Raw genomic sequence first — 24,706 nt, 5'->3', positions numbered from 1 at the left:
CCCATCTCTCTCTCACACACACACACTCATAGTGTCTGTCTCGGTCACGCACACACTCTCTCCCCCTCCCATCCCTCTCTCTCACACACACACACACACACACACACACACACACACACACACACACACACACACACTCCCTCCCCTTCCATCCCTCACACACACCCTCCCTCCTCCTTCCTCTGCTCTAGCACACACACACACACACACACACACACACACACACACACACACACACCTCCCCTCCCCCCTCACACACACCACCCTCCCCTCTCTCCCTCACACACACACACACATACACACACACACACACACACACACACAGAGCTGCTCCTTTCTCTCTCATGCTCTCTCCCCCTCCCTATGTGTATATGTGTGTGTATGTGTGTGTGTGTGTGTGTGCCTTTCTCTCCCACTCTCACACAACCACACACACATGCGCGGGCACACTACACACAGGCGCGAGCACGCACTTACAGAGAGAGAGAGAGGGAGACAAACACACAGGAAAGCTCTGACAGTATATTTATGCCAACATTTTTATAACTTTGTGAAATTGAACAATTGTATTGTGAGACATGTTCCTGAAAACTTTTGTTATTTACAGTTTAAGACACGACATATTATTATTAAACCCCAGTTTTCACCTGAAAAAAGTAACACATTCAAGGTGCATGGCATGTTTTTGTAGTTGAAATAGTGTGTCTATGCTGAATTTACTTTACCCTGTCAGTCACATTCAATGGGTGAATACAGTGTCAGACACACGCACGCGCGCGCACATGTACACAAACGCAAACTAGCGCACGCGCGCACACACCTCTTTGGAGCTGCTTTGTAAGGTGGATTTAAGGTTTTTTTTAAAAAAAAATCAAGCTAGCACGAGACAAACAAGTGACTTTCTCACACAATTTCTTTCATTTGGTCTTTTACTCACTGACAAAATTGACGAGTAACGTTTGTTTACAACTTTAGCTCCATCAAAAACAGCCTCACACATAACATGCGCGCACACACCCACCCGAGTCTCGCTGTCATCGGGGAGGAAAACACTATCATGAAACAGTTTTTCACTATTCTATATTAAGTCATGGTTAATTGACTCCCTCACCCCCGCAGTGGTGGTGCCGGTTTGACGCCTTCTCCGTCGCTGTCCAGGCTGTGTGTCTCCCGGTAGTCGAAGAGCGAGCGTACGGTCTCCGCCATGTTCACGCCAGCGATCGCTGATCTTCCACCGCCGCACAGTTCAGCCTCTCTCTCCCCTCTCCAGCCGCTCAACTGGCTCACACCAAGGTTATTCCAGCCGCTCCCAACGCGGCGGAGCGGAGGGGTGCGCGGCGCGCGGCAGGCCACAAAATAGTCTATAATGTAGGCTATCGCGTCATTCTCAGTGTGCCAAAGACTGAGCGAAAGTATGATTTTAAAACACCGAGTTTAAACGGGCTAATTGTGGGGGATAAATATCAAGCTGTGTGTCACTTTTAATAAATAGGATGGTGACGGACACCCCTGCGGAGGAATGGACGCGCTCACCAAGCAGATGAAAAAAAGTAGACCGTTCCTAAGAAGAGTGATTAGCTCGCTCACTGAAAGAAGAAATTATGAAAATAAAAAAGTGAGGACCTAAACATTGAGGTGAAGTTTGTGTTCCAAGCAGAAAAACACTAAGGTAAACTGGGAAACATTTTCTAGTTCTGTTTACAAACCCACACGCACTGTGCGTTGTCATTTTATCAACAGGTTAACACATTTACTCCCCTATCAACAAATCGGGTGATTTGGGTACCAAATCATGGTTTGTTACAGAGTGTAGACTGTTTCTTATGTTGTTTCTTCTAAGCCCTATACTTAATAAATGTCCTAATTGATTGGACGATTCAAATATGCAAATGAAGTATACCAGTTTTCAACATTCAAGTTGTATATATTGGTACTATTGGCAAATTTAGACAAACTGCTCTTGCATATTTCTCCTAATTAACATTAGGATGCATTAAACTCCCATTTTTGCCAGAATCAATAATGTGATCAATATAACCTGAATAGTATTACCCTAAATAATAATTAATAATATATGACAATGATAACATTTGACTACAAGTCACTCATCAAGACAGGGAAATGGTCAACTCACCACTTTGTAAACTCTCCTCCTGCCAACTCTGCTACCTGGCCAGTCGAGGTTTTCAAAAGTAAACATCAGAGTAAACATCGAGGAAAAGGTGGACAGGATAAACACCAGCTACGATCCCGACCACACAGACAAGGAAGACCATCTCTTCGTCCATCTCAACATCAGAGGAAACACCGAGGTAAACGTGGAGGGATTAATAACCAGCTGCAATCCTGGCCACATGGAGTGTTGCATAATAAACTGGATGACCTCCGTGCCCATATCAGTTTCCAACAGGATATCAGGAACTGTAATGTCCTTTGTTTCACCTAAACCTGGCTAAATCCTGGAATACTGGACAGCGCCATTCAACCAGGTGACTCTAGTGACAGAACAGAGGACTCTGGCAAGAAAAGAGAAGCAAGCATGTGCTTTATGGCGAATAAGGACTGGTGTGACAGTGGTAGTTATTATCAATCAAATGCAGACCGCACTTTCTCCAAAGGGAATTTATTATCACAGTGGTCTACATCCCACCACAGGCGAGTACAGAGGCTGCCCTGTCAGATCTTTGCAAAGACTTGAACTGCTCACAGATTGGTAATCCTGATGCTGCGCTCATTCTAGCTCGAGACTTAAATCAAGCTAACCTTAAGAAGGTTATGCCTGACTTCCATCAACATATTGACTGCACCACAAGGGGAATAAACATTCTGGATCACTGCTTCACACCACATGGATAATTAAAAAGCAGCAGCCTACAATGTAAGAAGAATAGTAAAGGAGGCAAAAAGTGACTACAGGAAGAAAGTGGAACTGCAATTCCAGCAGGGCAACTGCAGAAGCATGTGGCAAGGACTAAGAACTGACAGATTACAAGCCCCCTCCACCCCCCATCCCCCCTTGTCAAGTGCTGTTGCGTCTCTAGTAAGTGAACTACAGTAAACAACTTTTATGCTCGCTTTGTGGCCATCGGCAGCCAGCCAGCAAAAAACAGCTGAAGCAGAGGTTAATGGATGAGTGGGCGCACCTTTCACACCTGTCACCCTGAGCATGACATCCAGAGGGCTTTCAAGCATTGAACACCAAGAAAGCAACAGGACCAGACGGTATCAGTGGGTGGATCCTCAAAGTATGTGCTGACCAACTAGCGCCAGTGTTCACAATGATATTCAACCTGTCCCTGGCTCAGTCTGTCACACCCATGTGCTTCAAGAATCACCATCATTCCCCCAAGAAAATAAGACCAGCCTGTCTGAATGACTACTGCCCAGTGGCACTCACCTCTGCAGTGATGAAGTGCTTTGAATGGCTGGTCAATGATTACATCTGCTTCTCACTGCCCAGCACACTGGACCCACTACAATTTGCCTACCGTCCCAACGATCAACTGAAGAAGCCTATAGCACACATCCTCCACACCACCCTATCTCATCTGGACAAGAAAGGGAGCTATGTGAGATTACTGATCATTGACTACAGTTCAGTGTTTAACACCATAGTTCCCTCCAGGCTTGTTACAAAGCTCTAAGACCTGAGATTAAACACCTCAATGCGCATGTAGATCCTTGACTTCCTGACAGGCAGACCCCAGGTGGTGAGGGTTGGCGGACATACCTCTTCTGCCCTCATCCTTAAAACCAGAGCACCCCAGGGCTAGGTTTTGAGCCCCCTGTTGTACTCCCTGTACACACACGACTGTGTAGCCACTTTCGACTCCAACACCATCATCAACATTGCTGACGACACAGCTGTGGTGGGCCTGATCACAAATAACAATGAAGGCCTACCTGAAGCAAGTAGAGGACCTGACCCACTGGTGTCAGGACAATAACCTATGCCTGAAAGTCAGCAAGACTAAGGAGCTGATAGTGGACTTTGGGAAGAAGCAGGGAAGGACTACTCCCTCCTTAATAGCAACGGGTCCTCGGTGGAGTGGGTGGACAGCTTCAAGTACCTTGGTGTCCACATCACAGAGGGCCTGACCTGGGCGATGCATACTCAGTGGTGAGAAAGGCAAGACAGAGACTGTTTCACCTGATATGCTTGAGGAATTTCCAGGTATCCCCTCAAACACTGAGGAATTTCTACTTCTGTACCACCGAGAGCATCCTAACAGGGAACATCACTGTGTGGTACGGAAACCGAACAGGACCGCAATGCCCTGCAAAGAGTGGTTCGTTCAGCTGAACACACAATAGGCGGTGCTCTACTCTGCCTAAAGGATATTTACACCAGGCACTGCAGGAATAAGGCTAGGAGAATCATTAAGGATCCCAACCACCCGAATAACAGCCTTTTCTCCCTGCTGTGGTCAGGAAGAAGTTACCCCAGGCACTGAGAAGCTCAGGAAGAGCTTCCACCCTCAGGGCACTCCTGGGTCATGGAGAAGGTTGTTCAGGCACTCCCAGACAAAAACGGGCTTGTACACTAGGTCAAGGTCAAGACGAAGATGAGCACATTAGATAGGTCCATCACCAGGGTCTGTCTCTTCCAGGAAGCCGAATGCGGCAGTGGTAAAGACTGTCCTCCTCTGGGGGCCATGTGCTAGTAACCTCTGGCCCCTGAGGTAAATGGTACATCAAGTATGAGATGAAAGATGGCTTGAAGAAGAAAAGTCTTGTTTTTGTTGTTTTCCCTCCAATCATACACATATATTTATTACTATTCCTATTCTATTTAAACTCTTGTTAATGCACAAATTGAAGGAACTAACAGTATGACATTTCACAGTGATTGTACTTATATGATTACATGTGACAAATAGAGCTTGATTGATAATATATATAACATTGATTGGATTTTCAAAACACTGAAAAAATGAGGTTTGTGCTGGACAGACACACATGACATACACTCCCCACTGCAGGGATTACTAATTAAATGCTAATCACCGGGGAAAGCAATCCACAGTAACACTGATTAGACACTTCCTTTAGCTCTAATATATACACATTTTATGTTGCAAGACCTTGGTTTCTGGACTTAAGTTGTAGGGATGAAAATCAGAGGGTAATTCACAAAGGGACAGTGTTGCAACACACTGCCGACAATAAGGATAGTGAAGGCAATTCTCTGTCAAATAATTCTGCAAGTTGATCACGTGATTGATATCTTTATGACTGAAGTGGGAGATAAAATAATTTCTTTTTTCTTGATTTTCACAATAAATTCTTCTGACAAAAACAGGAATCAATCATGATGCTATGAATATTGTTTCACTGTTTTATTAAGTATTTCTAATTTCATGGAATTTTATAGAAATTTGAGAGTGTACGACGTGTAACAAGTGCACAGCCTTCTTTTCACAGATTCACACAGCAACTTGTACACATGTTCCATCATTCAAATGTAAAATCATAAAGTGGCAAAAGTCTTCAGAAAGCAAAAGATAATCAGAGTTATAATGTCTGAATGTCTGCTTCTTGGTAACTCAGATCTATTCACTTGTATTTAAAAACTGCTTCAGCAAATAGCAAATTACTACATAAAATCCACAGTCCAAATAGTAAACATCAAAACTAGGTACCAGTAAAATATTTCAAGAAAATATATTATTTGTCCCAGGCCCTTGGCTGTATCCCAATTACCAATGTTTTCACGTTCCATTGAACAGTAATTATAGTTGTTAGTATTATTAGATTATTGTATCAAACTGTCACATAACTAAAAATGTATTCCCCAACCATACAGTATACCACTAAACGCAATCAATAAAAAAAAAATTAGAATCAATTTAGAGAAAGGTGATTTTCTTTTATGTGTTTTATTTCATGGGACAAAAATATGACGGATATACTTTGCTGAGTTTCTTGAATCCCATTTATCTTTTCTACAGGTATTTTAGACTGATTCCCTTACAGATTTGAGAATTGCATCACTTCCCTCCTTCTAAAAGGAATACTAGTGTACTTAACACCACACTGATGGCTCTATTTTAAGATACAACAACAGTGAATTTTCAGGGACATTCATTTAAACTACTACCGTGGTCTCAGTGGCAGCAAAGCCATAATGTAGACAGAATAACCTACCATATTTCTCAGTGGCAGCCAGATACAATTGCACTGTACACTGGTCAAACTCTTCTGGTTAAGAGGGCTAGCTCTGTCCTGGACTGTCCTCTAGATTCCATAGAGGAGGTGGGTGACCATCACCCACCACTTATAACATCACAGCTTGGTTCATTTATCATTAACATCATATTTATCTTATGTTTCACCCTTGTGCAATGAGTTTTTTTTTTTTTCTTTTGTGCAATTATCCAATTTCCAGTGCAATATTTCAGTACAATGCTACACACCATTTGTGCATTACCACTGCAGGTCATATCTGTATATGTAACAGGTGTATATAGTTTATATACTGTATGTATATATAGTCTTTAGTTTTTAGTTTTTTATTTATCTTTTATCTTATTATGTTACTTTTTCTTCTAATTTTTAGCTGCTATAACAAGTGAATTTCCCCTGTAGGGATCAATAAAGGTTCATGCATGCATTTTTCCATCAATGCTCTGAAAGATCCTAATGATTTATTTCATGCACCTGTTATTTTCTTTATTTTAGGTATTTACTGATAGTCTAATGGTGCTTTCTGTCAACAAGGAAACATTTATTTGTTTTTTAGTTTTTCCCCATCTATTTTGTGGGTTTGACATTTGTGATTCTATATTTTGATATTCTATATATATTTGATCATATTAGCATTTTTCCTTTCTCTTGCATACCATGTTTGCTATATTTTTGGTTGTCCATTTCATCACTATGTGCACTTGTTTCTATCATAGAGAAATCTGAAATTTTGGGGTAATCCTCATTACACAGTTACCTTTTTCATTAACTCCCAACCAATACTAGAGTTATTGCATTTGGCTTATTTATCTAAATTAGCTGCTGGGTTTAGTCACTGACACAAACTCCCACAAAGATAGCACTGAAAAGTAATTTGACCATTCGTTTTGAGAGATACACAGTCATTCAGTGACACTAGACAAAGGTCACAGGGTCAATACGAATCATCATCACCTTAAATATTCCAAATTTTACTGCAATCTAGCTATTAGAGAGTGAAACTATCCTTATGTTCCACTCTAAAAATATACCCATCTTTTATCAGAATTAAATAACTAAATTATTCAATTTTCAATTCCTTAGTTTGAGGAGTATAAATGATAAAATTAAAAAAAACTTCTTTTTTTTTTAACAAAATATCTCAAACTTCTCAAAGCATCAGTGTTCAATGTTCTTCAAAGGCGAGTAGTTATAGAAAAGCTGTTTAAATACAGAGATGGGCAAAGTTGTGATTTAGATCAGGAAATATTTGATCACTGAATAAGGAAGCAAGACTGAGAATCTGACCAGAGCCAAGTTTTGATATTTAATAGTTCTCACAACTTCAGAGACACATTTTGTTTGGCATTGAGGTCCAACACCCATCCCTGTTTGACACTTGATGCATGGTGTAAGTTGACTCACACAGACTCAGTTTTTGATAATAGAGCTAACCCTCCCGGTGTCTTTATATTCTGATACTCCGCTGTTCCACATGGGTCAAAAATGGCCCACCATCATCACAAACCTCTGGTTAGGCTTGATTTAATTTTAACTCTGAAATCATTTTGAATAATGACACAACCCTGCCACTCAACAAGTTGGAAAATAACTATTTTCCTTTTTCACAGTACAGCATAAAGACTGTATTTATTCTTTTTTTTTTACTACAAAATACTTATCATTGATTTTTTGTACCATTATTATGAATATGTATACAATAAATATTATTCTTAGCAGTAGCAATATTGTTGTTTGTTATGACTGAAGTTACTGCAGAAGTTTAAAAATTGATTGCACATGAAGAAGCAGAAATTAGCACAACAACCATGAAGATTTCAATACTGAATTGTACTGAAAGGTAATAAATTCATAGCGTTCTTGAACATTTTGAGAAACACAGACACACATAACTTTGTTGAACTCTTATTGTTGGAAGATTTGTATATCTTTACTTGGCACATGCAAGACAGTATGCAAGTCTGCATGTATGAGCTTCACAGATTTTATTTTTTGCATTTTCAGGCTGATGTAAGGTGAGGGCGCTCCTGTCTTTAATGACGGGGTTATCGGTGCCTTTCCCAGCTGATCCAGAAACACCCTCCTTCTGTTCTGCTCATCCAGCATCCAGGTAGAGTTGATCTCTTTCTACATGACATCAGTGTTATATGAAGACACGTTGATGATCATCCTCTTATAGCAGTATGTTCCAATCACCTTTCAGATGATGGCTGGCTCTCTGTCCTCACGATCACTGATCTCAGCATCCTCCAGCAATGTGCTCATGAGGACCACATTCTTGTTCTTTTTTCGGACAGTAAGACACAACAGTGGTGGTGGGGGGTGAAGGTAAACTTTCATTAGAAGACCTGTCCTCCCTTTGTTGTGAGGAGTGCAGTGGGGAGCTCAGGATAATTCTTCATTGCTGTGTTCACCATGACTATCCTCCTCTTTGGGAGCTGCTGGCCGAGTTCGTACGAGGTGAAAAAAATTGTCACATATAACATTGCACCCCCTCAGGCCTTCAGTCATGTCAAACACAACACGCATCCCTTGATTCTTCCCTGGGGCTCTTGCTCTTGCTCTTGCATGTTCCAAGCAAAGCTGACTGTACATCACACACCACCCAGATATTGATTCAATACTTTGCCAATATACTGGGCAAATACTGCCAGAAAGGACAGCTCCCTTCTGGTAGACAAAAATAAAAACTGATTTTTTTTTTTTTTTATTATCAGTCACAGTAAATAATCTCATAAATTGATATTACAGTACTGAATAATAAAACTAACAATGAAGAGCATGGACAGTATTTATGGAATGGAACCAGTTGCTCCTCCACTTCAGTACAAGGATTATAAAATTAAGGGGGAAGCTCCACCCACTTATTCCAGACTTCTGTGGGACATCATGCAGGTCTCTTGTCACATCTGATCATCCTTCAGGAACTGTGAAACACCTTCAGAGTCATTGCTGCATGTAAAATTACCCTTCCACCTTAAGCAAAGTCTAAAAAAATAGATGTAGCCTCGGCAGAACAATATACACCAGTCAATCCCATGTAGGCATGTAGGTTTATGTCATCCATCCTCTGCCAGTCCTCTCCATGTTGGTCGTGTCCAGGATGATTTTTTCAATGGCTGACGTAATGAAGAGGTGGAAGATTGAAGCAATGTGCTGGCTGTTGCAGACTGCTAATCTAGTCGGCCCCGGGGTCGTCCTTATCACATTCTGTGCTGCCATTCTGCCCTGATGGCTATTCAGTGATGAGTACCATTGCTTGTTATGTTTAGACAAAAATGTCTCTCTTGATGGTCTTCATCCTCTGAAGAATGACTCATAATGCTCCGGGTTGTACTCTTCATCATCCTTTTCTTCGGATTTTTCCACCTCTTCTATTTCATTGTTCTCCTGGACATCTTCAGAGGAAATCTGGTCAAGGACCTGTTGGGCACTCAACTGCACGGAGAAAGAGGTACTGATGTGCAGTTACCTTATAATATTATGACCCCACCCCTGATTTGTCTGCGAAAAAACAGTGTTTTACTGCAATAAATTATTTTATTTTGTTTCATATTTTGTGGGAAACAGGGTCAGGTGTGGGGTGGGGGAAGGGTGCTGCCCCACTTGCACAAGGATGTTTTTGATTAGTCAGGCATATGCATACATTCTCTCTTTAGGGGTGTCTATGTTTGTGTTTGTTTGTGTGTGTGTGTGTGTGTATTCTGTGGTTGCTATAAATCATTTATGAATTACCTCAGTTCATTTGTAAATTATTGCTTAAACACTGAATCAAAAAGCCCTGATGGTATACAGATTTTGTAATACAAAAAAAAAAGAAAAAAGAACAGTGATTTACTTTTCCTTATGGAAAGGTCAATCAAGGAAAGTCATCAAATTTCTTGCAGATTTCTTTTTCTCTGCTGGTAAACTCATGAACGGGTCATTTTAAGACAATAGGGGGGTTAAGTCTGGAAACAACCACTTGAGAATTGATTCAGCTCAGTAGGGTATAAATAACGCGACATGCTATTCCTCCAAACTCCCAAATGGCATCAACATCTATTAAAACTTGGTACTGTAGATACAGAATGATGAGTAATTGTGAAAACTCATTGCCTATTTCTCACCCCAAATATATACAGAATTTATTTGAATTTTGACACATGCCATATTTTTCCACATTATAAATCAAAGACACATGACCTGTCAAGCAAATGTACATTGATGTGTAAATAAATGAGAGAACTGTCAATAATCTATAGTACAGGCTAATTGAGATTACATGTCTCAAGCTAATTCATCCATGGCATTGCCAACAAAGAGATAATTGTGGGTTGACTTTGGCAGGCTGTGTTGTAGAGTTTCTAAATAGATAGAAAACCCAAAATACAGTAAGTGCTGATGCCTCTCTGGCAAATTAAACTGTATGTGCGCTTTGGGCTGACCCATTACAGGTCAGCTGTCACCACAACAAATCCATGAGAGACACGTACTGCATACATGACATTATTGTTTATTGATTAAATTTAACTTTTCAATTAACCTATTGTCATTCCCAGGCTGTTCTCCAAGCTGGTTCATCTGGGACTTACAGAGTCTTCAACTAGAAAACACCAACTGGAGAGGGTGAAAACCTACAAATACAGTGGTGCCCACTGAGGACTTAAAGGTGCAGTGTGTAGAATTTAGAAATGGAATATAATATTTATAAGTATGTTTTAATTAGTGTGTAATCCCATGAAACTAAGAATCGTCTTTTCGTTACCTTAGGATGAGCCCTTCTTATCTGCATAGGGAGCGGTTCCTCTTCCACGGTGCCCGCCATGTTGCTCCACCGTGTTTCTACAGTAGCCAAGAATGGACAAACCAAACACTGGCTCTAGAGAGGGCCTTTCACGATTTTCGCAAGGTTTTTGCCACCACTGTAGGATCTCCTACACGCTTGGAACAGGAGGGTGGGGGGAGTGGTTATCAGTTGGTTGCAATCTTCAACCTCACCACTAGATGCCACTAAATCCTACACACTGGTCCTTTAAGCCTGTTGTGGCTCCAGAGGGAGCTGCATGAAATCTGATATATTGCCTCAAGTAATACATGTTGGTTGGAGCTGAAGACTATAAGTTTGAAAATCTTCTTCTTGGGGTGTGAACTTAGAAAGAAATTAGGTTACCAGACCTCTGTAGTCTGCTCCCAATTTCTGCTGGAAGTTAGCAGATCAAGGCTTCATTAGCCGCTACTAGCATGAAGCTGTATTCACACCAAATCAGGCATTGCAGCACACCGCTGAAGGGTTGAGAGGAGGTGTGTGGGGGTGAGGGCATGCTTGTGATCTAGAACATAACCGCTGTGAAACAATCAGAAAATAACGTTTTATTGATCTGATTCACTGGCTTTCTCGCTACCACCACTCCCTCTCTTCATTCACTCTCTAGCTAGCTTGAGCACAGCTGCTCTCTCTCTCTCTCTCTCTTTCTCGTCTTTTTAACAATGAGTCAGGAAGCCCACAGCAAAGTCTAACTTTACTTTTAATGTTATCAAATAAAGACAAATGTCCTCCTCTCCTCCTAGTAACATCATTGTCCTCCCTCATGGCAGCATTTTACAGCTCTGATCAGTCTGATTGCCGGATGTGATTCGCCACCGCAGCATGATGTCAGGTTATGTTTCTCCAAAAGTTGACTCTACTGTCTCCTCGCAGGCCACTGCCGCACCACTGCAGCCAAAGCGCCCGCAGTCTAAACACACTACCCCCATTCATATGAATGGGAGGACTGGTGCCTGAATCTTCTACTTCTGTATGGCAAATTGCATTGTGGGTAATGCAGGCAACAGGTTTTGAGGAGGGAGAAGAATACATAGAATAAAACAGTCCATCCGTCGAGAATCTGACTATGGAGCGAAATGCTGAATGGGTGGGGTGCTCTTTTAAGGATAAGATAAATGTGTACTTCATGGCCATTTTTTAAAACTCTTGTTTTCATTAACCATTTTTTGAAAGATGTGATATCTTTAATCTGTAGTAGTTGGTGCCCCTTAAACACATGATATCCTGTCCCTATCTGTCAATTATATCACAGTGGAAACAGGCCTATCTTGGGCTACTGCTCAGGCCATCACTTGCACCGAAGCTAACATAGGCCAAATAGTTATTGTATTTTGAACAAATTTTAAAAATAATAAGAAAATTTAAAAGATACAGGGCAGGCCAGCTGTGTCTCAAATGCACCTGTTAACCTGCATTGATCAACCCAGTGAACACTCCAAAAAAAAAACAAAAAAAAAAAAAAACGGGCCCTTTGGCTGAATTCTAATTACCAACCCCTGCTGTTGGCTCGCTGCATGTTGTTCACCAGACCTACTCTAAAAGTTCTTGAAACTCCTCATTTACAGATAATAATGAAGGTCCTGAACTGGTGGAATATGGAACCACTTGACGAACAGTAAAGTACAGGTCCTGATGCACACGTGAGGATGTAACAGTCATCAAGAGGCTTGAAAATGATGCTTGGCTGAGATAAGACAGAAGAAGAAGGATGTGAGAGAAAATGTATGGAGATCTGGGAGCTGCTGAATGAGTTTGGTTTAATTGTAATTCTGCTCTGTTTACGTGTGCACAGTATCATGAACACTTCATCACCCGCACCAATACCCCCAATGTGTGTGTGTGTGTCTGTACTGTATTCACGTACACACAAACACGCAAATATACACACGCACACACATTCACGCACAGCCACACGATTCTTACTGAAGACACTCACATGCACGTGCAAGCAGTGCACACATACAGCAACACACAATTATACAGTCTTCACAAACTACACACACACATAGACACACACAGACACACACACACAGACACACACACACACAAACACACAGTTCCAATAAAAGACACACACCCTCTTACACAGCACACACACTCACACACACACACAGACACACACACACACCGCATTCATTTCCCTTTCATTCAGCACAGGCACATATTGTGCTGCTGTAACACACACACACACACACACACACACACACAAACTCACACACAGTCACACACACACACACACACACACCATTTGCAGAGCTTGCTCCTAGCTCTCTCCACACACACACCCCTCCCCCTCTATCTCTGTCAGACACACACACATCACACACAAGTATACACACACACACACACACACACACACACAGTCACACAAACACACACAAGTACATGCACATTCCCTCCTACGCAGGCGCGCTCACACACAGAAGCACGCACGCACACACACATTCCCTCTCTTTCCTTTCACACACACACATCTCCCTCGTACACCCCTCCCCCACTCTTTCTCACACACACACACACACACACACACACACACACACACACACGTACATGTCCTCTCTCTCACTTTTCTTTGCTTGCTCATTCACTCGTTCACTCACACACATACGCACACATAAATACACACACATTCCCTCTCTTGCTCTGCCTCTCTCTCTCTCACTCACTCACTCACTCACTCACTCACACACATAGGAACACACACGCCTGCACAAACATTCATAGGCACACACACACACACACACACACACAGAAACACACACGCCTGCACAAACATTCATAGGCACACACACACACACACACACACACACACACACACACACACTCTGTCTCCTGCTTGCTCTTTCTCCCCTCCCTCTCTCTGTCTCTCTCTGTCTGTCTGTCTCTCGCTCACACACACACATACACACACACACACTCACTCTCTCTCTCTCTCTCTTTCCTGCCCTCTCTCCCCTTCTCTTTTTTCATCTCTGTCTCTCTCAGACACACATACACCCACATGCACACGAATGCGCAAGCACACACTGACACATGCGCACAAGCGCACACAGAGACACACAAACACACAGAGACACACACCCATTTTCTCCCAGCCTCTGTAACACACACACATATTTTCTCTCTTGCTGGCTGCACACACACATACACACACACTCTCTCTCTCTCTATCTCTCACTCTCTCTCACACAAACACACATATATGTACACACACACACACACACACACACACACACACACACACACACACACCTCCCCCCTCTTCCACAGGCATCCTGGCTGCCACTCCTTCCCTAACAACCACACACACAAAACGAAAAGATGCACACACACATACACATATGTGTAAAGACATATAAACAAACACGCATGCACACACAGACACACACACACCCTTTTAAGCACACACCCCACCCCTTACACTCAAACACACATCCTGTCCTGTCTTTTCTTACAGTTCAACATAAACACACAGACACATCTCGCTGCTAATATTCAAACTCTAAATGTAAGATAACAGATGTTTTTTTTCCACCTAAAATCTTCCTCCAATCGTTCCACACACACAACTCAACATGTGCATCGACGACATCTGCAATCTGTTTTTAAGTCAGATACGAGAAACAACTCAAATTATAGCCAAGATCAATTTATTTCAACCCATTCATACACCCTCAATAATCCAGTCAATAATAAATACGTTTTTTACACCAAAGTTTCAGACAAACATAAAAGTCTGTACATTACTTTCATTTTATATTCACAATGCAGCAAACAATGCTCTCGCTGTGATCTAAGATACATTTTATATTTTGTGTTTTTTCAACATTTTTGTAAAGTAGTCCTTTTGAATGAAAAAATAAAAAATGAAAAAAACAGAATAATTTTATATTTTTAACATTTTTTAAAAGATTAGGTGTAAATTCGCCAGTTTTACATGTTGGCATCATGTTTGAAAAGGACCTGAGTCCTGATGAACCAGGTTCAAGTCTCTAAATTGTAAATAATTATTGTTTTTTTAGTCTCCTGTGATAATAAACTGCAAATCTTTGGTTTTGAACTGTTATTTGGACAAAACAAGCAAATTTAAATTACATTTAAACAAATTTAAATATGTAAACTTGGGCTCTTGGAAAATGTAGTTGGCATGTATCACTATTTTATAGACCAATAATTGGTAGAAAATCAATAATTAAAAAACAAACAAAAATAAATGAGTTGCAGTGCTACTATATTGATTAGTATTGCATCCCAGATGTCAAATATCTCTATACATAACTATCCTGTCACCTGTGAACAGACTCAACCTAAAACTTTTCCATAAGAACGGTTCATGTGTGTTTAAAAGCCCAAAACCCACGACTTTAACGGACACTTGAACCCAGCAATGTCACAGATTTTATGTCTTAAAGGGCCTTCACATGAACAGTTCAGAGGAAATTGTATTCATTTAAAATATAGATTTAATTTTAGACACCGAGGAGACCTCTGGACTACAGTGATGTAGCGGAATACAAAACAAATTTGTCAGCCCAAAGATTAAATCTAGCTTTGGTGTCTGGTCTCTCTTGTGTTAACATTTTATCGAGGCCAAAAGTGCAGCTAGCAAGACAGTCAATGCACAGATAAAGCCACATTTGCAGGACAGGGATTACTGCTGCATGAACGTAAACTCAAAAAGATTAACGGCAATAACACTGAAACAATTCATAATCAAACATTATTTATGATAAGGCTATTAATCATAGTCTTTGTCATGTGAAAATCCCACAACTGTCGTGACAACTCTAATAAATGTGCCGGTTTCCTATGATTTCTGCTTATAGACAGATGCGATGGTAACCTAATCCTCTCTTTGTGCTTTGAGCCATTTGTCTACAGCTAGCTCCCTCCACACCAGCGGTCAAAAGAGAGGGCACTCGGTGGTGTTACATTCATAAAAAAAAAACACACACACAATAATGGTGTAACAAGAAATATAGACAATGAATCAATCTAGCACAAACAAACAAACAGTTTTGTTTGGCAGGAATGTAACCACAGTGCTTTACTTCTTGTGGTCTGTAGGAAGAGCTTGGACAGACTAAAAATGGTTGTATAAGTCGGTCCATGACTGCCAGATGATATGTGTGACGCAAACAGAAGAGCGGGAGGCTATAATATAAAGTCATTGGAACCTTTCAACACATCCTCATAATTAAACGACAGTATAGGTCTAAAATTCAGCTGGCAAAAAACAACCTATAGTTACGATAACGCCATCTAGCGGCCATAGTAATGCACTCCAGAACAACCCACAGGACCATAATATGCAGCTTTCCAAAACCGTTTCAAGTCACTATTAAGGAAATAATTATGTTTTATGGTGTGACAACGCTGTGGTTAAGGTCTGGGTCTGGTTAGGTTTAAGCACAAAACACACTTGGTTAGGGTGAGGGAAAGACCGCGGTTTGGGTTAAAACGATCACTTGAAATGTGGTTTATACTTCCTTAAAGTTATGTTACATTCGTCATCATGGCAACAGTAAACACCACAACATTATGGCTTTTAAAAAATGTCCCAACTTAAGGTTGGAAGCATGAAGCGTCCTGCAGCAAAGTCCACTTTTTGCCATTCTTCTAGCCATTCACCCAACCCGCCTCCTCCTAATCAAGTCAAAATCATCTTATCATGCCACCTTATATTGACGTCATCTGAACTGCGTCACTTCCCCAGGTCATAGTTACTACGCTAGATGGCATAAACGTAACTATAGGTCGTTTTTTCCGGCCTGAATTTTAGACCTGCACTGTCGTTTATAACGTGAGGATGGGCTGAACTTGTAGCTACCCAGTCGCCTTTAAACTCATGGATGTGTTATTCAGACTGGACGTCTCAGCTCATATTAATATTCTGCTGCAGCACCTGTAGCAACATACTTGCATATTTTTTAATCCTGTGGCCAAAAAAAAATCTCAAGTCTAGTCTTATTTCTCTAGTCTTTGCCCATTCCTGATTCCTGATCTGGGACCAACCAGACCAACATATCAATCAGTTAAAAACAGAACTGAGCCAGAAAATCCTTTTGGAAAAAAACAAAGAAGATTTATGTCCTGTGTAGTGCAGCAGATAGTTTATCATCAGAGTAAAGCACGAGGAAAGATTATACATCCCCAATCCATTGAAAAGGACTGCAAATGCAATATGTGTAATATTGCATTTGCAGTGCATCGCATTAAAAAGTACTGCACTCCAAAGTATTATTGGATATTTAAGATGCATTGTGCTGTATTTCGTATTTTCATCCTCCAGACAGATGGCATAACTTTTCCCATGTACAGTAGCTCTTCTTTTCATAGGGATCACATTTCTTTTTTTCAAATGCATCATACCGACTTAGATCAAATGACAAAATACATCTGTGTTGCCTTCCAGTAACATTCAGTTTTCAGAGGCCTGAAAGACATTTTGGAGTAACCTTTATCATTCACATATCACACAGGTTTGATTATACTCCCAGTGCACCTACCAACAGTTTATCGGCCCACAAATACTAAATACAGCATGTGACAAGGCAAACATTAACTACACACAATCTGCAACCTTTGAATTAAACAAAATTTAAACTGTAAAATGATCAAATGGTCCCCTAAACCTAAAGATGGCAACACTGCAAAGGTTACTGAAAAAGCCTCTAAATATACTTAATATTAACTTCAAACACTCCCATGTCTGCCGTGCGCTCCACATTATCATGATTCTTCACGTACGATCCGATCCCATTTACAGTATCTTTTCTTTTTCTTGCCTGAAGCTTCATGCATCATTTAAGACAATCTGAGTCTACAGCTGATGCTAATTTAATTGGCAACGCAGCCCAGGTTGGACTGACAGAGTGGAGCGTGTCCAGGGTCATTTTTGATTAATTTCTCTGTTAGCCCATTGTAGTTTAGCTATATGTTGATTATTGATTCTTTTCCAGTCAAAATGGGATCAGATATGTGTCTTGATACTTTTGTACATATTAACCATTGTGATGAAGAGCATAATTTTGGGGCCTCACTTTTTGGGCTATAAATCATGACCTGTTGTTAAAATCATTAAAAATGTTCTGCTATTTTAAACAATAATCAAAATCAGAATCACAGAAAACAAAATCAGGCTGTCATGTACGTGCTCATCTGTACACCCATGAGTTTGGACTACTGATGTTATGGTTGCAACACACTTGTTGCTTCCTGCTTCCCAAGTCTTACGTCATGGTTGCACATGATTTCATTGCTACTAAAGTGCCACAAAAGATAACGAAATGATTGGAAAATAGTATAATCTCTCTTCCCATTATTGAGGAAAATCAAGAAAGAAATAAAGAAAGAAGGAATAAATCTATGTAATAACAACATATAAACACTAGAGGGTGATGTTACATTTTTTTCCTTCATGCACTGAACCTCCTCCAGATAATAATCTATATGGAATGATTTATAGCCACAGTGTTCAAAACTACACATATCAAAGCTACATTGTGCTGATGGCATGAATTCAAATGGTCTCATTTTACTCAGAATGTGCCCCTTGCTGACTACTGCCTTTGTCAGCTGCAGTGGATCCCGGCAGTATATCTAAAATAATAACTTCAGCTGTATCCAAGGAGTGATGCATGCACGAGGGAAACCACAACAGTGAGTTGTGTGTTGTGTTTACAGGCGTCAATCACGTTTAGTTGCCTTGATATCAAAATGTGAAAGAAAGAAAAAAAGAAAGAAACTCTGTCTCACCTCTGAATATAGATACTTTGTTAGATTTCATCTTATAATATAAATAAATATTAAGTTTGTATTAGAGTCTGCCATAAAATTAACTAGTTCCAACAAACGCTGTTATTAGCTATATTAGCTATATTGGTTATGGTTATTGTCCCCCATTCCTCTCTGTCTGAGGCCTCCGTTCATGTATATGGGGCTTCATGCCCTAAAAATAGCCCAACCCACTCATCTCCCTGTGTCTCTAGGGATCTGTGTATCTCTCTCGGCTGGCTATTATCACTCATCTCTTTCTTTTTCCTCTCCATATCAGTCAGTTTCCCACCTCGAACACCTCGCTCCACTCTTCTCATTGTTTTCGTCCCTTTACCCTCCTCCCTCTCTGCCCCTAACCTCTTTTCTCTCTCTCTCATTATTCCTCTTCACCCACACACACACACGTCTCATCTGCGGACACTTCTCGTGCTCCTGACGCTTCTTGTGGTCCTCGCTCGCTCCTTGGCTGTCACCGAGGGCAGGGCTTGCAAGGTGGTGATGGCCGTCTTGGTCCAGTAGTCTACCTCTTTGAAGATCCGGTATACCCAAAGCTTCAGCTCAAACATGGTCGGGCCGTCTAACTGCCAATGAGAAGGGGAGAGATCACCAAGCTCTGCCTCAATTTCTATCCAGCACTTTCACCACCATCATCATCATCATCATAACACGTCTGTCGACATCATTGCCTACCTCCAATCCGTCCAAGCTGGGTGTCAGGACCGCCGGGCCATCTACAGCTTTGAGAAGTTCTCCAGTGTTGATTATGAGAAGCGAGAGCCTGTCCTTTACCGTCTTCCTCTGGGTCTCGTACTCACCCTTCTTCTGACCTCCCAGTTCCTCTTCCTCTTTGGCAATCGCTCTCTCCAACAAGCTGCGGCACTGTAGCAGAGCCGAGTGGAGACGCCAGAGCTTGTCCCTGGTGTCCAGCTGGGAGGAAGGAGGTGGGACGGACACCAGACGGCCGTCAGCCACTGTAACATCTGGAGAAAAGGTCTCCTTCTTTCTCTTGAGGAGGAAGGGTAGAAAACAAAGAGGGTGAAAATTAGGAACAGAAGCAAGATTTTGGGAAGACATTAATGAGGAAAAGAAAGAGGTGGAGGAGTTGGAAGACTGAAGAGTGTTTATTTTTTAAGTACTAACCACAATGACGCCACTTTTTGACAGTAATTTGGCACCATGTTGAAGACTATTGGCTATAGGCAAGATGGATTTTCTCTTGACACAATGGGAATTTGTTCACACAGATTCACATTCCTTCTAACAATAAAACAGACTTTCCATCAGAGGTCTCCCTCTGAGGAGGAATTTGTGTTCAGCCCAAATCCAGTAAGGATTTATTAAGTCAAAAAGAAAAAGGGTAAACTGAGCTAACATAATAACGCCAACGCATGACAGAAACAAGGAAGGAGTACTTTGTGTGTTTGCTACAAATACACAACAAAATGAAACCATACTGTACCATACAATACTGTATGATGTGATATGATGTAGAGCTCCAACTAACGATTATTTTTAATATCAATTAATCTGCCTATTATTTTCTTGATTAATCGACTGATTGTAGGTCTATAAGTCATCAGAAAATAGTGAAAAATATCCATCACAATATGCTAGAGCACAAGGTGACATCATTAAATGTCTCGTTTTGTCCAACCAACAGTCCGAAAACCAAACATCTTCTATTTAATATCATATAAAACCAAGAAAAGCAACAAATTCTCACATTTGAGAACCCCAGACCATCAAATTTTTGGCACTTTTGCTTAAAGAATTACTTGCATAATCAATTATTATCAAAATAGTTGCTGATTCATTTTCTTTCAATCGACTAATCTTTGCTGTTCTAATATGATGCAACTTTCTTGTTAGAGTCAACATCTGAAACCCAAAATCATTAACACACCATATAGACATTAAAGAAATGGTTTGGCATTTTGGGAAATACGCTTATTTGCTTTTATTTGCTAGATTAGAGAACCACTATACTCTCATGTCTATATACTGACGCTATATATGAAGCTAGCCAGTTAGCTTAGCTTGGCATAGAGACTGGAAACAGAAACTCTGGCTAACCTTGTTTTTTTACTCTTTGTTTTTTGTTCAGGTTAAACAAACAAAATAAGTTATAATATATATAATAAGTGAAATTCAGAAGTGGATTTTATCTCCGGACAGAGCCCAGGCTACCTGTTTCCCTGCTGTGTCCAGTCTTTGTGCAAAGCTAAGCTAACCAGCTGCTGGAGGTAGATTCATATTTACCGTACAGACATGAAAGTGGTATCAATATTCTCAATTACAGCAAGAAAGAATTATGTGTATCTCCAAAGTTGTCAATATTCCTTTAATATAAATCCATCTATCTGATTTTAATAAAGAGCATACAACAAAAGACTTTCAAAGCTCCATTTTGACAAATATTATGATCTGGCTGATGATGCAGTGTGCTGACATCATTTCTCAAGCATGATTGTAATTGGCATCAGCTTTGGTACTTAAATGAGTTGTGAATCCCGGAGGCCTCCTTGTGACATTATACCGAGGCGTTAATGTTGAAACCTGCGTGCAAGTTAGTACCAGTGTGACAAAGTGAACTGATGTGACCTATATGGTCTATGGAGAGTCGGGGGGGCGGAAAGAATGCTTACTGTTCAGACTGCAGAGGAAATGTGATTCAGGTGGTTATGGATACCTCAGGAAGCGATAGTGCAGCCAGAAACAATATTTTCATGGATCATCAAGAACTGCGATAACGTGGTAGGCTGTAAAAATGATTTAAAGGGTATCAAACGGATGTTGTAAATGACTGTTTTCCCACCCAATTAATTGGCAAGGGACATCCTGTCTGGAACAAAATATGCTCACTCCCTGAAAAATATTCAGTCTGCAATGGAAATTATCTGAGATTTGTGAGCCAAAGACTAAACTAAATCCTGTTTCAGAGACAATCCCTCACAGTCAAAGAGATAAAGCACAGGAGACACAAATGTACATAAATTTCTGTATGACAGGGCTAAGACATAACTAATCACTTCATGGTGTGCTCACAGGAATCTGCTTGAGCTTTAGGGCTACAGCAATGTTTAAAAAGAAACAAACTATACCCACAAATTAAGTGATGACACAAAACTATGTCAGGAAGAAGAAAAATTGAAGAGGACATGAAGGATAAAGGGAGGAACGGTCAAAATTCTGGGAGTGAAGTGGATGAAGTAATAAGCCAGGCTGCTACCTTGCTTCTAGCGAGACACATGAAAGGAAGGATGAGGTAGTGAGCTGGCAGGAGACCAAGAAGTTTTAATAACTGGTAGCTCTCACACCTGTAGGCAGAGAGACGCAGGCTTGTGGAGAAGAGATGAAGGCTTCTTGCCCAGGCATCGATGAGCTTGTGCCAGAAAAAACGCCCACCTCTGTCATTCCAACTGAGTCCCCCCCTCCTTACCCTCCACTCTGCATTCCTACCCCCTGCTGTCCTTGACATAATGTCTTTCTCTTTCTCTCTCCATACACACACACACACACACACACACACACACACACACACGCACAGAGAGAGAGAGAGAGAGAGGGGGGAGACACATACACTCCCTCTTATCTCTCTTTTGCACACATCCTTTTCATCGTTCTTTCTTGTTCTGTCTTTCTTTTTCTCTCTGTCTCTCTCTCTCTCTCTCGCGCGCACACACACACACACACACACACACATTAAGTTACAGACATGTATGCACAGAGGACACTCATGACACACATGCACTCACACACACAGAAAGTCTATTAATTTTCCATTTAACCTTGGCCTATTTCTCTGTCTCCCTCACTCTCTCTCTCTCTCACACACACACACATACACACACACACACCTTTCTCCCAGGCTCTGAAATCATACTATGATCTCTGTCTGGCAAGTTGCAGCCAGTGGAAAAAACAAGCTCTTCAACTCACATAAAGTTCCAGTAAGATGGAGCACTCATAGTGCAGCTGCTCGGCTATAGCTGCAGCCCGGGCCGCCGTGCTCCTGCTCTGATCCGACCCGGTCATACCTCTAGTCCGCCTGTCAGCCATTGGCCCTCAGCTGTCTCTGCCGGGAAGACACTCTAATGCGCACTTGGAAGTCCGCTATTATACACCCGTGTGCGCCTGCCTCATCCCGACAACACCGGATTCCCGTTCATGGTTCACTTCAGGCTGCCCTTCCGTTCCCCTCTACTGAAACTCAGCCAGCGCCGTGTTAATTAGACCCAGCCTTCTCTAAGGTTTCGGTAAACCGAGTTTCCCCGTATGTCCGACCTTGTCTGCTTACTGTTACTTATGTTACAAAGTTTGCGGCCAACTCTCCGCCCTTTCCCCCAGGAACCCGATGCCAGGCGGGAGGAATTTAACGGGACAAGCAGGGGCGGAGAGCCGCCAAAGAGGAGGAGGAGAAGGAGGAGCTCATCAAGTTATTCATAGGAGCTTATCTGATTTACTGGTAATGACAACAGCAAAATGGTCTAAATTTAAGCAGGATGTTTCTTGGACTATTTCAGTTTGCTTCTCTGTTCTGTTGTGGCCCCCTTAAGATAAAAAATTGTCAATCCCAACAACAAAAACACAAAGCTGCTGCAAAAATACTGTACAATTAGACATTTTATGACATTTCAGTTTTAAAAATATCATGCATTGTTGTAGATTCAGTCTCCCACATAAAGCAGTTAAAGCACAAAGCTTAATCCCAAATTAACTATAACATTAAAGTAAAGCCACGTGTTAATGGCTTTAATGATAATGATCCAATAATATAATAATATAACATGGGCCATTCTGCTAAATGTGTACTTTTGATCCTTTAAGTACATTTTGATTAAAAAAATACTTCTGCATTCTGTGTGTGTGTGTGTGTGTGTGTGTGTGTGTGTTTGTGAATTTTAAATGTAGGGCTTTCACTTCTAATGTTGTGTTTTATAATGTTGTATTGCAACTTTTTTTTAATAAAATGATCTGAATACTTCCACAGTTGTTAACAAACTGCAAGTAAAAGTAAGGAGGTATTTATGGTGATTTAAAGTAATTAAAATAAGTCTCACTGTGCAGTTCAGCAAAGATAAGAAATCTGTCTGAAATCTGGCCTATAATTTGGAATAAATAAATGTATCATGTCATGTCTTATGTCAGTATTTTTACTTGGCATTGCAGAAAAAAACACAGGTGCATTACTAACGACATTAATGACAATAATGGTGGCTTTGTTCCCTTTAGACTGCCAGTAAGTCCTGTCAGTGAGCCAGCATGCACAATACCGGGACCCAGCTGCTGTTAGTATTTACACCTGTTGAAATACTATCCTAGAGAAGGTTCATTTGGATTTGAAACTTATACTAAACAATTTATGATAACTTTATGATCTTACAGAGTTAATGAATTCAACAAGGTGATAATTGTGATTTAAAGTAGGAAAAATGAATGGAATGAGCCAACTAATCTGTGAGGGAATCTTGAGGAAAAACACACAGAAAAAATATTAAATAATTGAATTATATATTTAATTAGCCTTTTATTCACAGTGGAGTTAAAATGGGGAGTTTATATAGACATCGTTGCATCTTTTAGAGTGTTCTGTAGTGTGAACTTTCACATGTTACAACTGCATCTTACACAATCACTATTTTACAAGACACAAACAAACAAGTTATTTATTAATTTGGGTGCTTTAATTTTAACTTCACAGGATTCCTTCTTGTAACAGCCAAATCTGGATATTTAAAACTATAGAAATACATTTACAAGCGCATGTGAATTTATCACATGTGAAACATATTTCACATATTTAAAACACAATTTTGTATTAGAAAAAATCCCATCATGTAGACATATGTGATTTTCAGATCATTCACATGAGAAAACACATGCAAAAGCACCAGTTTCACACATAATATCACATGAAAAAGAATTTCATATGTG

The 24,706-nt window shown here is 40.7% G+C and overlaps 2 protein-coding genes across 4 annotated transcripts in view; both read right to left on the bottom strand.

Annotated features, from left to right (window-relative positions):
• The window catches only part of si:dkey-117m1.4 (serine/arginine repetitive matrix protein 1), a 21,267-nt gene extending 19,985 nt beyond the window's left edge, over positions 1-1,282 (bottom strand). For all 3 annotated transcript variants that reach the window (XM_044346902.1, XM_044346904.1, XM_044346903.1), the window contains exon 1: positions 1,112-1,282. In XM_044346902.1, the coding sequence (XP_044202837.1) occupies positions 1,112-1,206 (95 nt within the window). In that variant the 5' untranslated portion in view covers positions 1,207-1,282. The remainder of the gene's footprint in view (positions 1-1,111) is intronic.
• A 13,344-nt stretch (positions 1,283-14,626) lies between these two features.
• On the bottom strand, positions 14,627-23,139 carry cntf (ciliary neurotrophic factor). Its single transcript, XM_044346901.1, has 3 exons — positions 22,712-23,139; positions 19,463-19,777; positions 14,627-19,353 (listed from the first exon to the last, which is right to left on the bottom strand). Exons 1-3 carry the CDS (start codon positions 22,829-22,831, stop codon positions 19,180-19,182), a joined length of 609 nt encoding a protein of 202 aa, XP_044202836.1. The 5' UTR covers positions 22,832-23,139; the 3' UTR covers positions 14,627-19,179.
• Positions 23,140-24,706: the final 1,567 nt, after the last annotated feature.

The sequence above is a fragment of the Thunnus albacares genome, chromosome 3 (assembly GCF_914725855.1).
Source record: "Thunnus albacares chromosome 3, fThuAlb1.1, whole genome shotgun sequence".
Lineage (NCBI taxonomy): Eukaryota > Metazoa > Chordata > Actinopteri > Scombriformes > Scombridae > Thunnus > Thunnus albacares.
The sequence above is the reverse complement of the archived record's forward strand: the minus strand, read 5'-3'. Positions and strand labels throughout refer to the sequence as shown.

What these genes read in the sequence shown, in the direction of transcription:
- cntf (XM_044346901.1), bottom strand. Translation starts at nt 22,831, where the DNA reads ATGGCTGACAGGCGGACTAGAGGTATGACCGGGTCGGATCAGAGCAGG. An exon ending in CCATCTTACTGGAACTTTAT is followed by an intron (nt 19,778 to 22,711) that starts GTGAGTTGAAGA and finishes TTCCTCCTCAAG; the next exon opens with AGAAAGAAGGAGACCTTTTC. An exon ending in CCAGCTTGGACGGATTGGAG is followed by an intron (nt 19,354 to 19,462) that starts GTAGGCAATGAT and finishes TCTCATTGGCAG; the next exon opens with TTAGACGGCCCGACCATGTT.